The sequence below is a fragment of the Notolabrus celidotus genome, chromosome 20 (genome assembly GCF_009762535.1).
Source record: "Notolabrus celidotus isolate fNotCel1 chromosome 20, fNotCel1.pri, whole genome shotgun sequence".
Lineage (NCBI taxonomy): Eukaryota > Metazoa > Chordata > Actinopteri > Labriformes > Labridae > Notolabrus > Notolabrus celidotus.
The window spans coordinates 6,341,711-6,362,159 of NC_048291.1; the positions used below are offsets into that span (position 1 = coordinate 6,341,711).

The 20,449-nt window shown below is 40.6% G+C and overlaps 1 protein-coding gene across 2 annotated transcripts; it reads right to left on the bottom strand.

Annotated features, from left to right (window-relative positions):
• Window positions 1–10,575: 10,575 nt before the first annotated feature.
• LOC117832409 (keratin, type I cytoskeletal 13-like) lies at window positions 10,576–19,513 on the bottom strand. Of its 2 annotated transcripts, none has more exons than XM_034711510.1 (9): window positions 19,439–19,513; window positions 17,142–17,852; window positions 16,813–16,895; window positions 13,690–13,846; window positions 12,146–12,307; window positions 11,921–12,046; window positions 11,627–11,701; window positions 11,376–11,524; window positions 10,576–10,803 (listed from the first exon to the last, which is right to left on the bottom strand). In XM_034711510.1, the coding sequence occupies exons 2-9, from the start codon at window positions 17,538–17,540 to the stop codon at window positions 10,677–10,679; spliced, it is 1,278 nt and encodes a 425-aa protein (XP_034567401.1). In that variant the 5' UTR covers window positions 17,541–17,852; window positions 19,439–19,513; the 3' UTR covers window positions 10,576–10,676. The 2 variants fall into 2 exon arrangements, with proteins under 2 accessions (XP_034567401.1, XP_034567402.1); XM_034711511.1 differs by lacking the exon at window positions 19,439–19,513 and adding an exon at window positions 18,143–18,236.
• Between the last annotated feature and the right edge of the window lie 936 nt (window positions 19,514–20,449).

A 20,449-nucleotide genomic window follows, 5' to 3' on the forward strand; every position in this document is an offset into this window, starting at 1 on the left:
GGCCGTTTGTTGTGTAGTCATGGTGATACTGCGGGTCTCTGTGAGCTGTGGTATGTGTGTGATGTGCGTGTGTGTTTAGAATGAACTTGCTGCTCTCCCCACGGGTTTCACTGCTTTCTTTGCACATTTCTTTCCTGACATGTGTGAGCCACAGAGTTCTTATACATTCAGAACAAATCGGTGCTCAAGAGCTCCATCCATTTCTGTTTGAGACGGACTAAACATGAAGGCAGAGGTGGCACAACAGTCCCTGGTATTACCGGCTCTTTGTTACATTGGTGTAACCCAGTTTAAATGTAATTTCCCTGTCGTTTGATTGACCAGTCATGTACCAGCAGGTTTTTGGTGTATGCAGGAAAAACAGTCTGTATGGAGCAAGGAGCAACCTCCGGTCACAAGAATCGAAGCCAATACGGAAGTGTTAAAAGCTGCAGTTCATCGAGTGTCCGCTAGAGGCTGGCTCTGGAAATACCGGAAACCACATACACACAAATTCAAAACAGCCAATCTTTACAGCAGAAATAAACATCTTTACAGCCTGGAACAAAAAATGAGTGTTTGCTGGATAGCTCATTTCTCAATCGGCACACACTACGCCGGGGAGTGACTTTTTTCATTATGCGTCAATTTCAAAGATATCAAGATTACGAGTTTTCCATTATGAGAGGCACAGCTGACTTGATGGACAGGTGGGAACACTGTAGCTGTTGGCTTGGAGGCTCAAAGCCCGCCTCTTTACGTCACACTCGCTCCACAGCACTTATGTTGAGTTCAACATTTCCAATATGGCTGCCACCGATGATTGACTTCAAAACAGCACTTCAGAAACAGATGGGTGACATCATAGATACTACGTCCATTATTTATGCAGTCTATGGTATGAAGAGCAAAAGCAGGCAAAAAAAAGAATCCACTATAATGATATCCAAGTTACCATCAGAGGTAATCTGACAGTGATTTATTTATCTCTATAAACAGATATCTGCATTCAAATACACTTAACAATCTGCTTCGGAACAAACAATTGAACTTGACACACTGATCTCCTTGATGCGTGTCACAAAAGCCAATCAGCGTTTATATTTTCATGGAAGTGAAGGAGAAAACCTCCAGTTAACAAACAATTATTTTAAAAGCTCTCTTCTTGCAAGTTGTTTCAGTAAGCCAGAGTGAAACCTCTGTGTAACTTTCTATTTACAGTGAAACTGAGACTCTGAAGTATCTGATAGGAAATAAGTAACTGACGTAAAACAAGTCAAGGAGAAACCTATGCTGTCCCAGACTCTCAAGGAAATTAGATTGAGACCCCTTTCCAATTTAGTGACATGCATGGATAAGTTTTGTGACCCTTAGGCCAGCAGAGCCCAGGAGAGTATAATAAGTAACTAGAGGTTAAGATAAATTTGGACTCTCTAGTAGGCTATGTCACTGGCTCAAAGACCTATAAAAGGTCTTGGTCAACAGCTTTCTGGGAGTCAGCAGATTTGCAGAGCTGTTCTCCCAAGCATTCCAGGTGCTTGTTCGATACTGGTATTGTTTTCTTGTAATAAACGTATTACTATGCAAGCAAGCCAGTGTCACAAAGATTCCTTCTGCATCTACACATCACGGGCGGTCAAGATACAACAACTCACAAGAAAAAGATGAATAAGCACAGCTATGTCTGATTCAATGAAACAAGACATGACAGCCTTTATTGTGCAGACATATCTGGAGGGGAGAACTTCACTTCACTTTTCTGAACACATAATTGCTTCTTGAGTTGCTAATTGGACTGAACACCACAGCGCAATAAAAAGAAAGTCTTTGCTGGAAGTCATTTTTCCTTGACTGCTTGGTACAGAGGAATACCGGAAAAGTTAGCTATCATCCCCAAAGACAAATACATCAAGCAGAAATACATGCAACTTAGGTAGCATGTAAGAACTTAAGGTTATTTCAGACTAAAAGCAAAGAGTGATAACAAGATCATTGCAAATACACAAATTGTAGCTGAATGTTGCAAGACACACATCTATCATTTGCTTTTAAGTAGTTAAATGCCTTTATTTTCATGACATGGTCATGTTGACCTTGAAAACACACGTGTTTCGATATCAAGCCTTCATCGGGAGGTCAGATTTCAGATTTTAAGATGAAGACATAGCAAAAATGTATGACTTCTAACTGCATGCAGAGCTCTGCTGCAAAAGTAAACCTAGATTGTTATACTCTGAAGAGTGAAAACAAAGTGGTGAGAGGGCAGATTTCACAAGTTTCGAGTCCAACAAAAAAGATGTTAGGCAACTTCATGGACAACATTGAGAGAACTTATTTGAAAGTGCTTTCTTTGTTTTCAGATCATGGTGAACTGGTGAGCAGAAAGATTTCTCAAACCCACTGCACTCAGAGTTAATGTGTTGATGTGAGGAATGAAAAGATCTGATTGATGGGCAGAGATCTGCTGTCACATGCACCAGCTTCAAGCCTGCAGCCAGAAAAGCACAGATTATTGAGTGGGGGGAAAGATATGTGGGCACATGTGTCTCTGCATGCATGTCTGCAGGTATTTTTTATTTCATGTAGCTCATACTTGACCTTTTACAGCAGCAGGTGGAAGCTAGCAGACAATCATGCTCTTGACACCGCACTGTTGATTCCAGTTTAATCTGGTTTTTCCCTCTTAGTGTGAAAGCAGGTGGAGAGGGTATTAATGTTAACGTTAACTTAAGTCATTAAGGTTTAATTTTTGAATTAAATGTGCCTGTCTTTGGTCTTGGTTAATTGTTCTCTTCAACAACACCAGTATCCCAACACTTGAAGACTTTAATTGAAGGATTGCTGTCTCAGACTTTTTAATGATTCATTAAATGTTTTTAATCTAAAGGTGTAACTGCCCCAGTCTTGATCACTTTGTAATAATAGATTCTGTTTTGGTTTATTTTCAGGATTTTCTTCTTGTTTTTCTCCCCTGGCTTCAGGCACTTCTTCGGTGACATTCAAACCTTCAAACTTTGGCAACACCTCAATATTTCTGAATGAGGCTTAAGCTCTGTTAACCATCTATCAGTCAACTCCAACAATAGGCTTAACTTTCTGATTTCTTTCCAAGTGTGAACAGAAATCAATGGGCAGCTGATGAGAAATCTGAACTGACGCTGACATTTAACCAACACTCCGACTCTCCTGTAGTTGATCAAGTTCTTTTATTATCTTTTTAAAAATGTAAATATTGTTGCGGGGATGATCAGAACAAAAAAGAAGATGCACTATTCTTCCTCAGACTTACCCTACACATGAATGTTGACTATACAAAGACAGTATTTAGAGAAGAAAAGGTTCCAGTGAACAAGATAAAGCTCTAGTCAACACAGCAATAGCATTTAAGAAAAACCTTTAATCACTGTGGTGACTAATGTTCAATAAGGAAAGGTTTATTCTCTGAACTGAATTAACTGACATAGTTGTAACTGCTGTTCATCAAGAACCAAAACTTGATTTGCTTTCATTGGTAAATGGTAAATGGTCTTGGACCGTTATAGTGCTTTCTGACCCCTCAAAGTGCTTTTACACAACTCGTCACATTCACCCATTCACACCCATCCACTCACTGATGGTAGATGCTGCTATATAGTAAGGGACCATCACTTCGCTAATTAGCTAATCTCATTCGTTCACATTCACACACCGCCAAACATCAGTGGGAGCAATTTGGGGTTCAGTCAGTGGCGGTTCTAGACCAATTTTCCTGGGGGGGCCAGGCTGGGGCCAAGGGTGTTGTCAGAGGGACACATTCAACCATGACAAAAGAGACTGAGAATGGCGAGGACCGGCTGAGAACAAACTGGCAAAACATCAGTGCATCCCTATATACTAGACATATATACTACTGTGTACTATATCAAAATGCAGACTGACAGCAGCTGTTTGGCTGTTTACACTCACCATGAGTCCCTTAGCTCTAAAGGGTGATTTATACATCTGCGTCTCCCCTACGCAGCAGGGGATGACGCAGACATGAGCCCCACATACTTGTGCATCGATGTGTCCGTGTCGCGCAGCAATTCTCCGCCGAAACGCTTGAGGGCAGTGCGGTGTCTCTGATAGCCGGCTGCCTGCTTCCGGTCCCGTTACGATCTCTGTTTACTTTTCCACAGCGATTCAGAGCGTGTTATGTTACTCTACAGCTGATACATGTTGCTGTTTATCATATAGACATGATTACATGAAGAATAGAGAGGAGGAGAATGAAATACACAGCCGATGTGTGACCGATGTCCGGATCCCGGGAAGTGCTGTAAATGCGGGAAAGACAAAGCCGCCGAGCGGACCAATCACAGAGCTTGCGGTCCGCGTTGGCTCTACGTGGAGTTACATTTTGGAGGAGGTGCACGTCAGCTACGTGCGTAGGCCTCGGCGTAGGTACGGGAGCTACGCGGACCCCCGGCGTGGGGTACGCCGTTGATTCAACGCAGAAGTATAAATCAGCCTTAAGGGACTGGAACCAAGTGCCACACGCATGTGTTCCGCCTGTAACATCGGTGTGATACCGAAGCATTTTTTATCATATAATATTTGTTTGGTGTGGAGGGGGGGCCACAGGGGGGTCCAGGTTCAGTTTTACAGGGACACTGGCCCCTGTTGGCCCCTCCCTAGAACCGCCACTGGGTTCAGTGTCTTGCCCAAGGACACTTCAGCATGTGACTGCAGGAGCTGGGATGGAACCGCCAACCATCCTGATTGATAGACTACTGATTCTACTCACTGAGTCACAGCCGCCCATCCTGCTATCATTTTGTGGCAGTTTTAAAAAGTGTAAAAACAATTGACAGAAATCATGTTGTAGCATTAGCAGTAGCTCTAGACCTTGTTCCGTATGCACGTCCAGCCATTAGCGATGAAAACGGGTCGTTGGTACTTATGGTGAAAAAAAAATTGATAAGCGGTATGCATAAGCCAGGTTAACTCCCTAACAAAGCATTACATTTAATGGCAGTAACCCCAACCATTACAGGCTCCTGTTAGGCTTTTTAAAGGATGGCGGACATCGTGCTTATGCATTACTGTTTAAGATGAAATGTGCGAAGTCAAAGGATATTTAGGGATCAAACGAATCCTTTGGAAAAGTATGATGATGTTGAATTATACAGCAAATTTAGATTTAGGAGACACAACATAACTCTTAGGTAACCTACCAGCAATACCATAAGGTGAATCCTTCCCAAACAGCTCCGTTAACAAGTCCTCGTCTTTCAATGGGGGGACAGGTGGTCCTCCACCTGGACCACATTGGTGGTGGTGCTTGTTGCGCAAAGCCGCTTTCATGTTGTTTATCTTATTTTTTAGGTCTTCTACTGTGCGCTCAGAAACACCACACGCATTTACCTGTTTCAAGATCTTCAGCCAAACTTTCCCTTTCTCCTTGTGTGTTATCTTTGACAGTTGACTTGCTGATAATAGCTGTTTGTTCATTCTATATTCTTGTAATAAAATGTCCATTTCTTTCGCTGAAAAATAGTTTCTTCTTGATCTTCTCTCAGTCACAGCGGCACCGCTCGCCATGTTTATTCTTGTTTATGCGTAGTAGGCATGCGTAGTTCGAATTTGTTGGATGGGGTTTTTCCAGGAGGTTTCCTGGACTTATGACGTTTTGCACCAGCCTCGCTTTCATGGTGCAATTAGTTAATTGGCCAATTATTTGCAGTTGTGCATGTGGCTAACGCTACGGCCAAATGGGCCGTTCCATAACGGTATGTTAAGACTTATGGTCCCGTTTGTGTAATAGCTGGACGTGCATACGGGCCCTGGACCACAAAGCTGTAAACCACAAAAACAAGTGGTAAGTTTCTCCTCCATATGGACCTTAATGATAAAGTAACAGAACTCCTGCCCATGATTCTGATTGGTCAGTGTTCAAGTAGTGACATTGACCAGTGCAGCGGTGTTCCAAAAGTTAGACTATCTTTAACAAAGTGCAGCTGTCTTAAAAATCAGCTGACCCTAAGGGCTTTTTGAGGCTGAGTACGCTGAGCACTGAACACACTGAACTGAATTTAATTTGAGTGGACAATAGGTGCTGCAAGTCTAAGAAACTGCTTTAGTGGACACGGGCCCTTAATCCTCCAAATATTTTTAAGTGCTGCACCAACTTTAGTTAAAATGGAAACAGTTTCAATCACCACACCAACTGTAGCTTGTGTTATGACCAGCTTAGAGTTGCATGGCAAAAGAAAGAAAGACAACATAGTGTCACTTGGATGATCTGGTTTATTTGCAAAACATAATTTGCAATGCAAAACAGATGAGATGTGAATGTTGGTTGTGTAAGTGAGTGGGTGTGCAGAAAGGATAGTACGCAGGTGTTGTTAAGGTAAAAAACACAAACATGGAGCATGAAGAGGGTCCTCCTGAAAAGACCAGTGCAGCAGCTTTTTTAGTGAAAGGCAGCATTGTGCCCATGTGCTCCCTGTCATGCTGAATGAACAGCAACACCCAGTCATTCCAAGCACCTGCAACACCAGAGGGAAAAAAGCACAACTGAACTGGCCATCACATTACAACACACACACAACAAGGTGTATTTCCAGTCATTGCACCAACTGATGTTCATAAAGGGTTCCAGTCCCTGCACCTACAGTCGTTTAAAGAAAGATTTCTGTGACTGCACCAGCTGGCATTCTGCAGGGGAAAATATTATTACCGCGGCCACTGTTTTTCAATAATAACAAAAAGTTCTACTGGCTGCACCGACTGTAATGTAACAAGATATAGTAGGGACTAAATAACAATAGTTACAGTCCTTGCATCAACTGTCACTCAAGAACTGGTGCATGAAATACTGTCACTGCAATGGGAGCAGTTAAATAAACAGTTCTGGTTACTGTACAATTGTTGTGATGTTAAACTAAAGTCATGAATGACAGCAGGAGAGAATTGCACATTTGCTATAAATCACCAGTTTTATGGCTCCTGATCCACATTTAAGAGAAAAAAGATCATTTAACCAAAATGCTTCAAAACACATTTGTGCAAACTCTACATAAGTCAGATCTTCCTCGTTCCACAGAGACAGTTTCAAGAGGAGTGCACCAGCTGACATCCCTTATGCATGCATATAGTGTTTGCAGAGGTGACACCTGCCCAAGGCTCCATATAGACCATATAGCAGAAACTGTACACTGTAGGTAGAATGTGTATTTTACTTCATTTTTCTATCACCATAATCTGCTCCTCCAATAACTACAGAAAAGAATGAGCCATAGGCAGACAGCCGGATCACAGAAATGATCAGATTTATGAACAGACTGCAGAGTTAGATAACGCAGGAGGTGTGACGGATCGCCTGAGGCGGGGGAGGGACTGATAAATGAGCCACTAAAAGTCAGAATTCATCCAAATTTAATTGTACTACTGCTTCTGAGAGGTCACAGAAATACTGGAGGCTACATCAGCCAATCACTGGGATGAGGAATCAAAAGGGAAGTGATTGATTGTCGTTGGGAGGGACGCTGGGTGAAGGATTCAACAAATCACAAAGCTGTCTTCCAGCACACACCCCCCTTATTCACAAATTATTGGAGTTACTGTAGAAGAGGTTTTTCACATGTTGTGATCTTGATAAATGTTTTACCGTTCATGCAAAACCTTTGGGTGTGTGTTCTTTGTTCCTGGACTTATTTTTTTAAGAGAAACATTGAGTTGAAAGGTGAGAACAGTTTGGAAAGTGATGATGAATTAGAGAAAAGGGACATTCTTTCTGGAGGTAAGGACACTTTTCTATAGAAATGCCGTTCCTGGATTGTGTGTTTTTGTGTTGGTGAACTTTTTTTGTGACTAACGAGCAGCCTCCACTTGTCATGAGAAATGTAACCAATGTGGAAGTGCCAAAAACTGCAGTTCCCCTGTGTGTCCACTTGAGGCTGACTCCAAAAAAAACCCCATACAGCCTTATAACTCTTTAGTGTTAGGACTACAAGTTATATTTTCTGGCTTTTATGCCTTATCTAGAGAGGACGAGGGAGTGGAGCGGGAGAGGGGCAGCAAGTTTGATTTATAGCCAAGGCCGCCCCCTAAAGATCCACAGCTTCAGTACATGAGGCGTATGATTTAACCACCAGGCCAAACCAGTCCTCTGGGGTTAAGACTGCATTGCAGAGAGGCTTGGGAATGAGGGCTGCAAATACTGTATTGGGCTGAATATTAAATGACCCTCTTATTAAGACCACCCCAGAATTTTGAGATGTTGTCCACTCCGATCATGGGTATACCTTGGATTTTTTTTTCAGTCATATAGCTACTCCCACGCACTTTTTAAGACCATCTTTTTCTGCTCGCCACCTTGGGAAAAGACGCTCTGTGACACCATATTTTTTTGGCAGTTGTTTCAAGTCTCTTCTGCAGAAAGGCATCATACCTCTCAGTTGTTGGATAACTTGTCCTGCTTTTGCACCACTTTGCTCCGGTCACCGTGTCTCCTCATCTTTCATCTTCCCGGCAGTGCAGCGGCCGATGACAACTGATCTCAGCCATGAAGTACACTCGCTTTGCAAAAATGTAACAAAGTCCACTGTTATAACAAATATTGGTATTTAATTACTAAAGTCTGAATAAAAGATCACCCACTTTATAGAAACTTATTTTGATTAAAAAAAAAAATTGGTATGATGTTTCCTTGTAGGGAAAGGTAAAACACATGTTCTTGTTTTTACTGCATTGTGGGGACTCTTAATGTGTTTGTCACATCACTGGTACCAAAGTGAAAACTTCTAAATTCAAAGTTTGGGTTTTTAGCTTCAAGGGTCCTGATTGTGAACCTTAAGATAATTCATTAAAGGAGATATCCTGTCCTTACATAAGTCCATTCATACCATCATGGATTTGTGTGTGTGTGTGTGTGTGTCCGTGTCCCTCTGTTTTTTCTTTGTGTTTCAGTTTCCGTCAGACTGGATTCACAAAGAAACTTTGCTAAATCAACCAAGTCGGTTTCTGTAGTTCTGTCTGACAGCATTCATTCAGTCATCGACACCCAGAAAAAAAAGGTCTGAAAACAAGTCCACATGTGATCCTCATCATGTCACTAAAAATCTGACATTAAGACAGTCAACAAGCAAAGACTGAGCTGTACAAGACGAGTATCTTGCACAGTTAAGAATACTTTATCCAACGAGTTGTTCACTTTGTTTTGTTTTTCGTGGGAAAACCAACAAAAATCCGGTCATGCAATAAATCCTAGATCGTTCTGACAACGGGGAGTCCACAACGAAGGAGACGAGTATCAATTACTAACCTGTGCAGATAACTGAGGAATGAGGCCTTGAGGGCTTGAAAAAGAATATCCCACCTGTCACAATGATGGGAAATTAAATCTGTCATGATCCTGGGCGTGAAGCAGCCTGCACGCTGAGATCCAGTCAAGAATAAAAAAAAAGTAGGATCAGTATAAAGGTCAGAATTTAGAAAGGAGGGAGGAGATGGAGCCAAATAGTTAAAAGAAAAGGATCTTATTCTGCAAGTGGACCAGCAGGGGGCAGCATTAGTGTGATAGAAGCAGTCTGTGACTTTATCATGACTGATTTGTGTCTTAAATGAAAACATAGAGACTTTCAGAAAGGACCAGAGTGGCAGCTTTTTAAGTGAAAGGGAGCCTAGTGCCCCCTTTTAGACGGTTTGAAGAAGACCTGCAGAATTCAAATTAGAATTTTTATGGGAGAAAAAATATGATACAGGTATATGTCTGTTGGGCAGTTTTATTTTAATATCTCTTCTTGCTGTTGCTACTGTTTTTCTGTAACTTGTGAGATATGCACTTTAAACTATATAAAGTTCCTCCAGTCATCTCCGTTTCTAATGAAGTGGACGCACTCAGGTGACCTGACAGCCTCTCCGTCACTGAAACTTCTGTTTAAGCTTGAAGTGAGAAACATGGTGCTGCAGCGTTTTAGTATTTTTTTCACCAAGTGGAAACTATTTATCACTGTTACACTCGCATCCTTGAAAGAAACACAATAACTCAACCATAAAAGACCCCGCTTAAGAATTTCATGGGTTTTTCTGTTTCTTTCATTGTCGTCAAAATGCAGAAAAAGCCTGAGCTGATTTTTTCTACTTACATGGAAAGTGTAAGGTCAAATCGGTAAACTCTGGTTCACTCAGGACTTTACTCTTACTATGTATTTTGTCTGTGGGAATGTTATATAAATAGTGTAAGGGCTACATACATGTCAGAAATAATATGTGGTTGCAAGGTAAGATTAAAAATGGCCGCCAATAGCTTTTTGCTTTTTCCAATTTTTTAAATTGTCCCTAAATCTCTTTATACTGTTTTTGTACAAAAATTCAAATTATTATAATAAATGCAAGGATCCAGGATTAATGCTGACAGCCAGATATTTTAATTCATTTTTGTACTGATATTTATACAAGCTTTTTACCCTTAGCGCTGCATGGTTGGGAAATAAACTGCATCTTTGAATTGTTACTGCTGGCATTGACCCAAAAAGATCTGTTATATTCTCGTATTACTTTCTACTCTTACACTTCAATCATGTTTTTTTTAATTACTGTCAAAATAAAGGGAAATAGCCACACACACAAACGTTTATCTGGACTCTCATTTTATTGATCAAACATCAGAATCTCTGATCAGCATTGATGATGATGATGATGATGATGATTTAACTGTTGCCCTCTGCGGTACCTCAGAGTTTCAGGACCGAGGAGGAGGACGACTGGGAAGAGGACACGACCTTCCCATCAACTACCGTCTCCACCACCATCACCGTCCGCTTGGTAGTTGAAGTGGTGGAGGAGCTGGAGGCGGAGATGCTGTCGACCAATCAGAGAGAAGATCAGTCAGAGTGACGGCAAATACAGACTTTTGAAGGTGATTGAAAACATCGTTAGTCACATTCGTCATTTATTGAGTTCAGTTTGTTCTCACAAATAACTTCTTAATCATCCTCTAACTACATCATAGGTATTCCCCAACATCAGCTTCATTGCTTTGTTATTACTGCTTTATTACTCAGTCGTTAATGCTTAGTAACTTGTTAATTAGTGCCTTATTATTCACTAATTACAACTTAATTCCCTCAAAATATGAGTTATTACTCACTAATTATGACTAAATCCTATACAAATACATAATTTTATCACTAACTACATACGTGTTAATTACATATTAATAATATTAATCAAGACTCATAACAAAGTATTTATTTTTTAACTTTTTCTTACTTAAATTTCTGAACATTATCAGCTGCTGCACTCACCTCCTGTTCCTTTTTGTTTCCCTGACAGTCTAAACCCACTTAAAAACATAAACCCTCCCTGCAGAGATTACGCGACCTGATTTCGACACCCCTCACGTGTTGTCATATCTCTCTACCGAGTCTCACCTGCTGGACGATTCTCCATCCAGCAGCCTCCTGTACTCTGCAATCTCCAGCTCCAGTTTGGTCTTGATGTCCAGCAGCATCTGGTATTCCTGACCCTGGCGCTCCATGTCTGCTCTCATCTGCACCAGCTGTTCCTCTAGCATCGACACCTGAAGAAGGAGAAGGAGAAGGAGAAGGAGGTTAACAGGAGGAAGTATATTAGATTAAAGTTTGTATTTTAAAAAGTCAAACTGGATCTGTTGCAGTCTCACCTGAGCCTGGTACCCGGAGAGCTGCATGCCGTAACGGTTTTGAGTCTCAGCGAGTGTTTGCTCCAGAGAGGCTTTCTGCAGAGACACACAGAGTTTGTCTCAGCTGGAAACCAATATTCTTCAAGATCGTTTTTTTGTATTCATTTGACCATTTTTACTTCAGAGTGTCTGAACAGAGAAGAAGTTTATAGCTGCATAGTTTATTGTGTCTCCTTGCTCCATTTCAAAATCTGATATTTGTTGTTGTCTGTCCTGTAATGACTGAAGAACAGGATTCTCCAAGTGCTGACTCACCAGGCCGAGCAGCGTTTGCAGCTCGATCTGCAGATTCTGCAGCGTGCGCTTCACCTCTGTGACCTCTGACCTTGAAGTCTGCAGGGTGGTTGTTTGAGTGATAACCTCTTTGCTGAGAGTTTCCGACTTCACACAAACACACAGAAACACAGAAACACAGATCAGATGAATATGAGAACAAACAGGTGAGCTCTGTGTCCACAGGAAGTGATTTCAAAACGGTACCTTGGCCTTGAACCAGTTCTCAAGCTCTCTCTGGTTCTTGGCAGCGACACCTTCGTATTGTTCTCTGATATCAGCGAGGATCTTGTTGAGGTCGACGGCTGGACCGGCATCCACCTCCACGCTCACCTGGCCACTCATCTGAGTCCTCATTGCTAACATCTCCTGCAGAGGGACAACAAATATTATAGGTTGGACCAGAACTAATCAGTTTAAATAGCAATGACAACAAACTCATGAGAGCAGATACAAACTAACATGACCAGCAACTCCTGCGTCCTGGAAGGTAAAACAACTTTGTTTTTTAATGGTGTCTGTCTCAGATGGGTAAAAATTCAGATTTCAGATAGAAATATGTAAAAGTTGGCCCCATGTATGGTGGTGGTCATGTTAGGACACCCTCAGGTCTCAGAGTCAGGGGTCTGACCTAGGATGAAAAAGGATGGGAAACCTCATGTGTAAGACTTCAGATGAAACCTCAGAAATGGCCTGCCTCAAATTTTTTATGTTTTTATCAAGCGGAAACATATGAAACCAATAATGAAGCACTAAAAACTGAAGTTCATCGAGCATCTGCTTGAGGCTGGCTGCAGAAACACCAGTAACCACATTTAGAAAAAGACGATATTTACAGAAAAATAAACATGTTTACAGCCTGGTTCAAAAAACAGTTGAGGTCTGAATAGCTAATTTCTCTAACTGCACACACTGTTCTTTTTTTTATAACTTTGTATTTTTGAAAATACTAAATTTGCAAGTTGTTCCCAAATAAGGGCATGGCTGACTTGATTGACAGGCAGGCACCTTGTGGGTGACGTCACGGATACTATGTCCATATTTTTTTAGAGATTATGGTTTTATTTATTATAAAGAAATTGTAAAGACAAATTAAGATATTCTTAAATGATGACATTAACTGATTGATAAGTTAAATCTCTGCCAGTAGTGTGGAGAGAGCAGAAGTGGTTTTGGCTGTAACTAGCAGAGCAGCCTCAGGGGGGCGCTGGTTAATCTTCTATACAAGTCTGTGGATGCTTTTACTGTAAGGAACACCTGCTGCTGCCAACATAAGACTAAAATATGTTAACCAGGATTCAGATTATTTTTTAACTAGTGTTTTGCGTTATGTATGATGGGTTTAAAATCAAATTTAAAAATATTTCACCTTCTGGAGTGTAGCGAAATTATATAAAACGTATATATTTGAAATGAAAATATTTTTAAAGGAAATTTTTGACATTTTCAACACAAAACTACAGCACAGTCAATATAACAAACAGCAGTGACAGTTATTATTTTGTGAAATTCAAACAAAGCATCTCGGATGAAAATAAATACAGGACTCTGAAATGTGATATTTTCAGATTTGAACATTTTCTTTTTAAAAAAATCTACTTTTTTTGTCCTTTATTGCACTTCTATATTTTCCTCTGTGATGTGACTCATGATAAGATCACAGAAGTTCAAAATCTTCATTACTGGTAAGTTTGTTTGAGTTGTTCAAAGTGTATTGCACTGTGGTCCAGGTGTGTTCCCTTCCTCCTCACCTCCTCATGGTTCTTCTTGAGATAGATCAGCTCCTCCTTCAGGCCCTCAATCTGCATCGTCAGGTCCGTCTTTGCCATGTTCAGATCATCCAGGACCCTCTTTAACCCTGCGATGTCGGACTCCACCGACAGACGCATCGCCATCTCGGTCTCATACCTGCAGGAGAGTTGGTGAAGGAGGGGAGGGGTTGAGGGTGCAGAGGATGAGGAGGAGGAGAATGAGGAGGAGAAGGTAGAAGTGGAGATGGAGGATGGAGAATAGATGGAGAGGGATGAGACAGAGGAGGAAGGTATGAGTGGGAAGGGTGTGACGCTCTGTGGTTTTAACTATTAAAAAATTTGTCTGAGCGGCTGTCAAACTGTCACACAAAATGAGACATCATAAATCAGCAACAAATACTTTAACACAAATACTTTAATACCTCCTCTTCTACTGCCATTAGAATACTCATAGTACTGCAATCTTTACGTGTATTATTCCTGGGAATGTAGCTCTTGTCCATCGTAAAATAAAGCTGTTGTTAAAGTACTACTACGCTGAATAAACAGCGCCTACCACCATCAAAACTACCAGTCCCAGTACTATTTATAAGTTATTATATATAGTACCAGAACTTCTTTAAAGTTTTTTAATATAGTACCAGTACTACTTAAAAGTTATTTAATATAGTACCAGTACTACTAAAAGGTCCTTTTTTAAAGAACAAATACTACTGCAAAAGTTATTTAATATAGTACCAGTACCCTTTTGGAACTAATTTAAAAGTTCTTTATTATAGTATTCGCAGTACACTCTTTGATAAAGCACCAGTACTACTTGAACATTCTTTAATATGGTACAAGTACTCCTCTAAGAATGTTTAACTTAGTACCAGTACTACTCTAAAAAGTACTTTGATAAAGTATCTTTAAGGTTACTTTTACTTTGACCAAATTATTATTAAAAGTTCTTAATATACTGCAAGTACCAGTCCTTCATTATAGTTCCAGTGCTTCAATTGAATTTCCTCAACATGGTACTGGAGCTACTCTGATAGTTCTTGAAAACAGTTCCAGTATTAATACAAAAGTTCATCAATTTGTTCAAGCACTTCTTTAAAAAGTTCTTGAACAAATCAATGACTGGACGAGACAGAACTTTCTTCAGTTAAACAAAAAAAAAAACTGAAATGATTGTTTTTGGAGCCAAGGAAGAAAGGTTAAAGGTTACTGCTCAGCTCCAATCTGCAATGATGAAATGTTCAAACTAAGCCAGAAACCTTGGTGTAATCATAGACTCAGACCTTAATTTCAGCAGCCACATTAAGACAATTACAAAGTCAGCCTACTATCACCTTAAGAATATATCAAGGATTAAAGGACTTATGTCTCAGCAGGATGCAGAAAAACTCATCCATTCATTTACCTTTAGCAGACTAGACTACTGTAACGGGGTCTTTACAGGACTCCCTAAAAAGTCCATCAGACCGCTGCAGCTCATACAGAATGCTGCTGCTCGAGTCCTAACAAGGACCAAAAAAGTAGACCACATCACACCAGTTCTTAGATCTCTACACTGGCTTCCTGTCTGTCAGAGAATAGACTTTAAAATTCTGCTGATGGTTTATAAAGCACTGAATGGTTTAGGCCCAAAATACATTGCTGATCTGCTACTACTTTATGAACTGCCTCGAGCTCTGAGGTCATCAGGTACTGGTCTGCTTTCGGTCCCAAGAGTCAGAACGAAACATGGTGAAGCAGCGTTCAGTCATTATGCACCACAGATCTGGAACACACTCCCTGAAAGCTGCAGGTCTGCTCCAACTCTCACCTCTTTTAAATCAAAGACTAAGACTTTCTTATTTGCCACTGCCTTCCTATCTTAGCTCATTTTAACCCACTTTAAATTAAAATTTTAATGTAATTTTTAATATATTTCTAATTTTCCTTTTCTTTTCTGTTTTATTGTATTTGTGATTTTGATTGTGTTCTTTTATGCTTGTCTGAATGTCTCCAAATGTTTTTGATGTTTCAATGTAAAGCACATTGAGTTGCCCTCGTGTATGAAATGCGCTATACAAATAAAGCTGCCTTGCCTTGAATTCAGTACTAAACTCCCACAACTAAAGCTTCTAAAGTTCTTGTGGTGTTACAAGGTTCTACTCTTCAGAACTAGCATCTCTTTTGAAGTTGTGTTATCAGTAAATTTACTTTTTAAATTGTTGAATCAGGTAATTAGTGAAAAAAAAGCATTTCTATCAGGACAGTGCTTCTGTATTAAAATGAAGTCGAACATAAAGTACATTTGAGTCCTGCAGCAGCCGGTCATCAGAATATTTGAAGCCTCAAAATGTACTGGCTTCACTTAGTAGAGCGTTTTCCCTTTAATAATACTCAGAGTCTGAGTCCCTGTCTTTGGTTCCTTGTTATTACAAGCTGATTTATGATGACATGAAGCCCTGAGGTCAGATCTACCTGATGAAACACGAGTACCTCGCCCGCCGCGGTCTGTCAATCAAAGCACACCTGACACCTCTTATCAATGTACAGTTACTATCAGAGGGTTTGGTACAAACTTCAAGTGGTTTCTTCCTGATGTGGACTCTGACTTCAGTCTGACTCATACATACTTATCAAACACTTAGTACAGTTTGATAAGATTGACTCCTGTTTGTCTGGATGAGGTCTGATCCAGATCTTTAATCAGAAACTTTGGAGACTTCCATTGGAATGAATAGCATGACACGCCTTTGTACGCATATGCAAGGAAGGAGGAGGAAATGAAGCATCAGGGCGCGTTTATACATCCAACATTTAACTGTTGATTGTTCATTTGGCTGTTTTCATTTACTTCTGTGACTTTTTTATCTAGCAGAAGTTCCACAGTGAGGTTGGTGCAAACAAAGAAAACTATGCGTATGGCAGTAAAAATAAAAATAATAATTAATCATCACAAATAACAGCTAGATAAGCAAATCTCTTCTCCCACGCTTTAACACTGATTGAGTAACTTGTCCCCTCAAAAGTAAGGTGTAATAAAATTTAGAACTTGGCATTGTGAGTTGTTTTATAAAGAACGAGTGCATTGTTACAGCCACAGTCACACTTCCAGTATCTATCACTGCAGAGGGGATTTAGACTTACTTAGTCCTGAAGTCGTCAGCAGCCAGGCGGGCGTTGTCAATGCTGAGGTGGACAGCTCCGTTCACCTTGATGGCTCCCTGAATCTGGAGTAAACAGACAACAACTTTTTTGAGCAAACATCCAATCTATGTTGAATAACTTCTGCTACAGGAAACAAGATCAAGAGTATAACTACAGCCTTTGATTTCAGTCCTCATCACCCTTCACCCTCCCTCCTACAAATCTAAGATCATTCATTCAAGGAATCTCTCACTGTTCTGCCCCTGAGTCATATCCCAGCACCAGCACCTGTTACCTGTAAGGATGAGGATCATGAGGATGAGTGTTACCTTGACAGTGAGGTCAGCGATGGTGGCATAGAAGCTGCTGTAGTCCCTGGTGGAGGGGCCGACCTTGCTCTCCACAAACTGCCTGATCTTCAGCTCCAGCTCAGCGTTGGACTTCTCCAGCGTCGCCACCTTGGCCAGGTAGGTGGCCAGACGGTCATTCAGATTCTGCATGGTGAACTTCTCGTTACCGATCAGGCTGTCGTTACCTCCGGACATGTTGTAGCTGAAGGAAGAGGAGTAGCCGCCTCCACTGCCGCTGGCGGAGGAGATGCGGACATCAGATCCTCCAGCTCCTCCGAACACACTTCCGGCCCTCCTGGATGAAATCCGGCCTCCACCACCCATGCCCCCCACGGAGGTTCTCAAGGAGGCGGAAGTGGAGCGCATGGAAAAGGACATGATGGATGTTGTCTTTTTGCAGTGGCTGGAGGCAGCAAAGAGAGGAGAGTGAGGAGTACCACGTCTCTCGCCTCCTATTTAAAGCTCCTGCAGCCAAAGAGCCGTCAATCAATCAGCAAACACCATGACAGGAGGAATGTGCAAAGAGGGTTTGTGCAGGGAGTGTCAGGGGATGGTCAGGGATAAAATGCAACCTTCAAACCTGCTTACCTGCGTGACAATAATTTGTTATGTTTATCGATGCCAGTGTGTACCTTCTTCTGAACCTTCCGGCTTTTTGCAACCTTTAGATTTTAATCAACCAGCAGCAACCTGTCAGAGAGAAAGGTGAAGTCAGAGTTCAATCCAAAGTTCATTACCAGACTTTAACCGCACTGAAGGCTTCTGGATTTGAATGTTATTCTTTTATAAATGTCAACTAGCACCTGTGGTATGGGTGTGGGTGTAGGAGGACATTATAAAGGGAAGTGGAGTGTAAAGAGTAACTTTTACAATCACACGTCTTTTGCAATAGTTAGGAAAGAAGCCAACTAATCTTTCCTCAAACAAAAGGGTGTAAGAGTGTTTATAATAGAGACAAGACTTGACAAATGGAGGATTACTTTTCATGCATCAGAGGAGCTTATTGTCTTCAAGGACCACCATCTTCACTGGCGGAAGGGGAGAGCAAGGGAGCGTTTCAATTCAGATTCTGACTGCTATGTCTCTGAATATGCCCGCTTCTTCACACTGTACCTTTAAAGCAACAACCTCATGTTGTAGAGCAATGTAGCAGTAATAGTTCCTCTTCTAGCCTGCTTCAGTGCTGCCAGCTGGAGCAATCTGCAGGAACAAGTCCACTTTTTAAAATTATTTTACCCCCCAAATGTTTAAAATCCCCAAAGTAGTTTAAGATTTTTAGCCCAGATTTACAAATACTGGACAACAAACAGCAAACTCAGAGTTGAACGAAAAGTTAATGTGGAGTGTCCACTAGATGTTGTAAATGTCCAACACTACAGAAGCTAGCTAGCTGTTTTTTTTGCAATCATTTTCCAAAAATTTGACACATTATTACCTTTATATACTTGATTCTGATTGGTCAAAACCTCATAACAATTGTAATTAATTGACCCTCCTGTTATGCTGCAGGTCAAATTGACCCTTTTTAAAGTTAAATAAAAAAAAAAAAAAAGTAAAAACAAATGTTTCGCTATAAAACTTCTTCTGCTTGGCATAATTAGTGTGAACAGCATATAAAATGAAAATAGCTAATTTCACACATTTTCAACCTCACCCCCACTGCATGTTTATATTACATAAATACTGGTTGTGGGTCAATTTGACCCTGCAGTCAAAGTGGAGGCTAAAAGGGGTCAGAATTGTCAAATCCTAAATGTTTCTTTGCAACTGTGCATAGAAAAACAAGTGAGTTATCCTCATTCAACCATGATCTGTGCGATTTAAAGAACATCATTGCACTAAATATTGATTCAAACGGTTATAAATGGAGTTAATAATGAGATTAAAAAATGTTTATTAGGATTTTTTGGGGTTCTGACACTTTTGGATCATTAAATATGCCGCGGGTCAAATGGACCCAGGAACATTATTGCTGTCCCTAAGAAACGAACATAACAGGATGGTTAAAACAGCAAAAGTGAAGCTGTATAGACAACCTGACACACCATATCAGATCAGTCTGCAGAAAGACCCAATACATTTCACCCCTGCCTGTTGACACTGTGGCATAAGGCAGCTCTCATCTCAGGTTGTTTTGAGAGTCGTAAAATAATGACAGTTAGCGGGCATAGATGTGAGAGAAGCATGGGAAGCTACGGGGCGTCAACTATCTGCAATAAACCATCCAACTGGTGCATTTCGTGTGGCCACTCGTAGAATACAAAATGGTATGTTACCAGTTTGTCTGTCCTGTACCAGGAAGAGACCCAGCAGTGCAAGATGGTGACCTCCATGGAAGTGGACCAGCTCCTGTGTAGATATAAAAGGCTTTATAGAAGTTAACCAAAGCAAATGATCTTCATATTTTTGGGATTCTATGCTGATTCAAACATACTTATGAAAATTATATTCCATTTCTACAAAGTCTGTTCTCATACATGTGGGTAGTTATTGCACACTGTACCTTTAAAAGTTGTGACTTTTCCCTCACTCATGTTTAAAGTTGAGTCAGCTCAAAGGTTAAAGAGAGAAGGAATATGATAAGAATCTTTTGCCCTGGAAAATGGAGGGATCTTTTTTAGCTCTAAATAAATCATTTTTGAATGAATATAATCATCTTTAGGTAAATAGTTTGGGTCACCTTGTTTATGTCTTTAGTTGGTAGCCAGGTAATATTCAGTGTGAGCTCCCAGCGTCATGTTGGTTTTACTCACCCTGTCGGATTCTTTTTTGCATAACCACCCGCTCCCTTTATATCATTCATCATGGGTTTTGCTGCTGACAAATATCCAATATTACAAAATTAAAACCAACATACCAACTTAAACTAATAAAAAATAAACTAATAACAAAAAATAGACCAGAATTAAAAACAAATAAAACTAACTTAGATTAAAAAAGGTAAAAATTAAACAGAAATGTAAACTAATGACAAAATCAAAACTGTAATAACCTTGTTCTCAACTCCACCCCTTCACCTTCTTCTAGATTAGCAGGAAGCAAGATTGAGTCAGCATTTCCAATATCTCTTGGCTTCTTAACACTCCGCTAACCTCCGGGAAAAAGGTTGGGTTGTGTGGGAGTGATTTTCCCGGGGCACTCTGGGTGGATTTTGGTGGCAGTTTAATTATCACAAGAGTCAAAGTTTGATGTGACATTTTGGTTTCTTGATTCTTTTGTCTGTTGAGAGATGAACTATCCATCTAATGACACCTCCTGATGTAGTGAAAGGTTAAACAGCTGCCTGA

Excerpts from the sequence above, each read along its gene's own strand:
- LOC117832409 (XM_034711510.1), bottom strand. The coding sequence starts at position 17,540 with ATGTCCTTTTCCATGCGCTCCACTTCCGCCTCCTTGAGAACCTCCGTG. Across the intron at positions 12,047-12,145 it reads AGAACTGGTTCAAGGCCAAG|TCGGAAACTCTCAGCAAAGA; the intron begins GTACCGTTTTGA and ends GTTTGTGTGAAG. Across the intron at positions 11,525-11,626 it reads TCTCCGGGTACCAGGCTCAG|GTGTCGATGCTAGAGGAACA; the intron begins GTGAGACTGCAA and ends CTCCTTCTTCAG.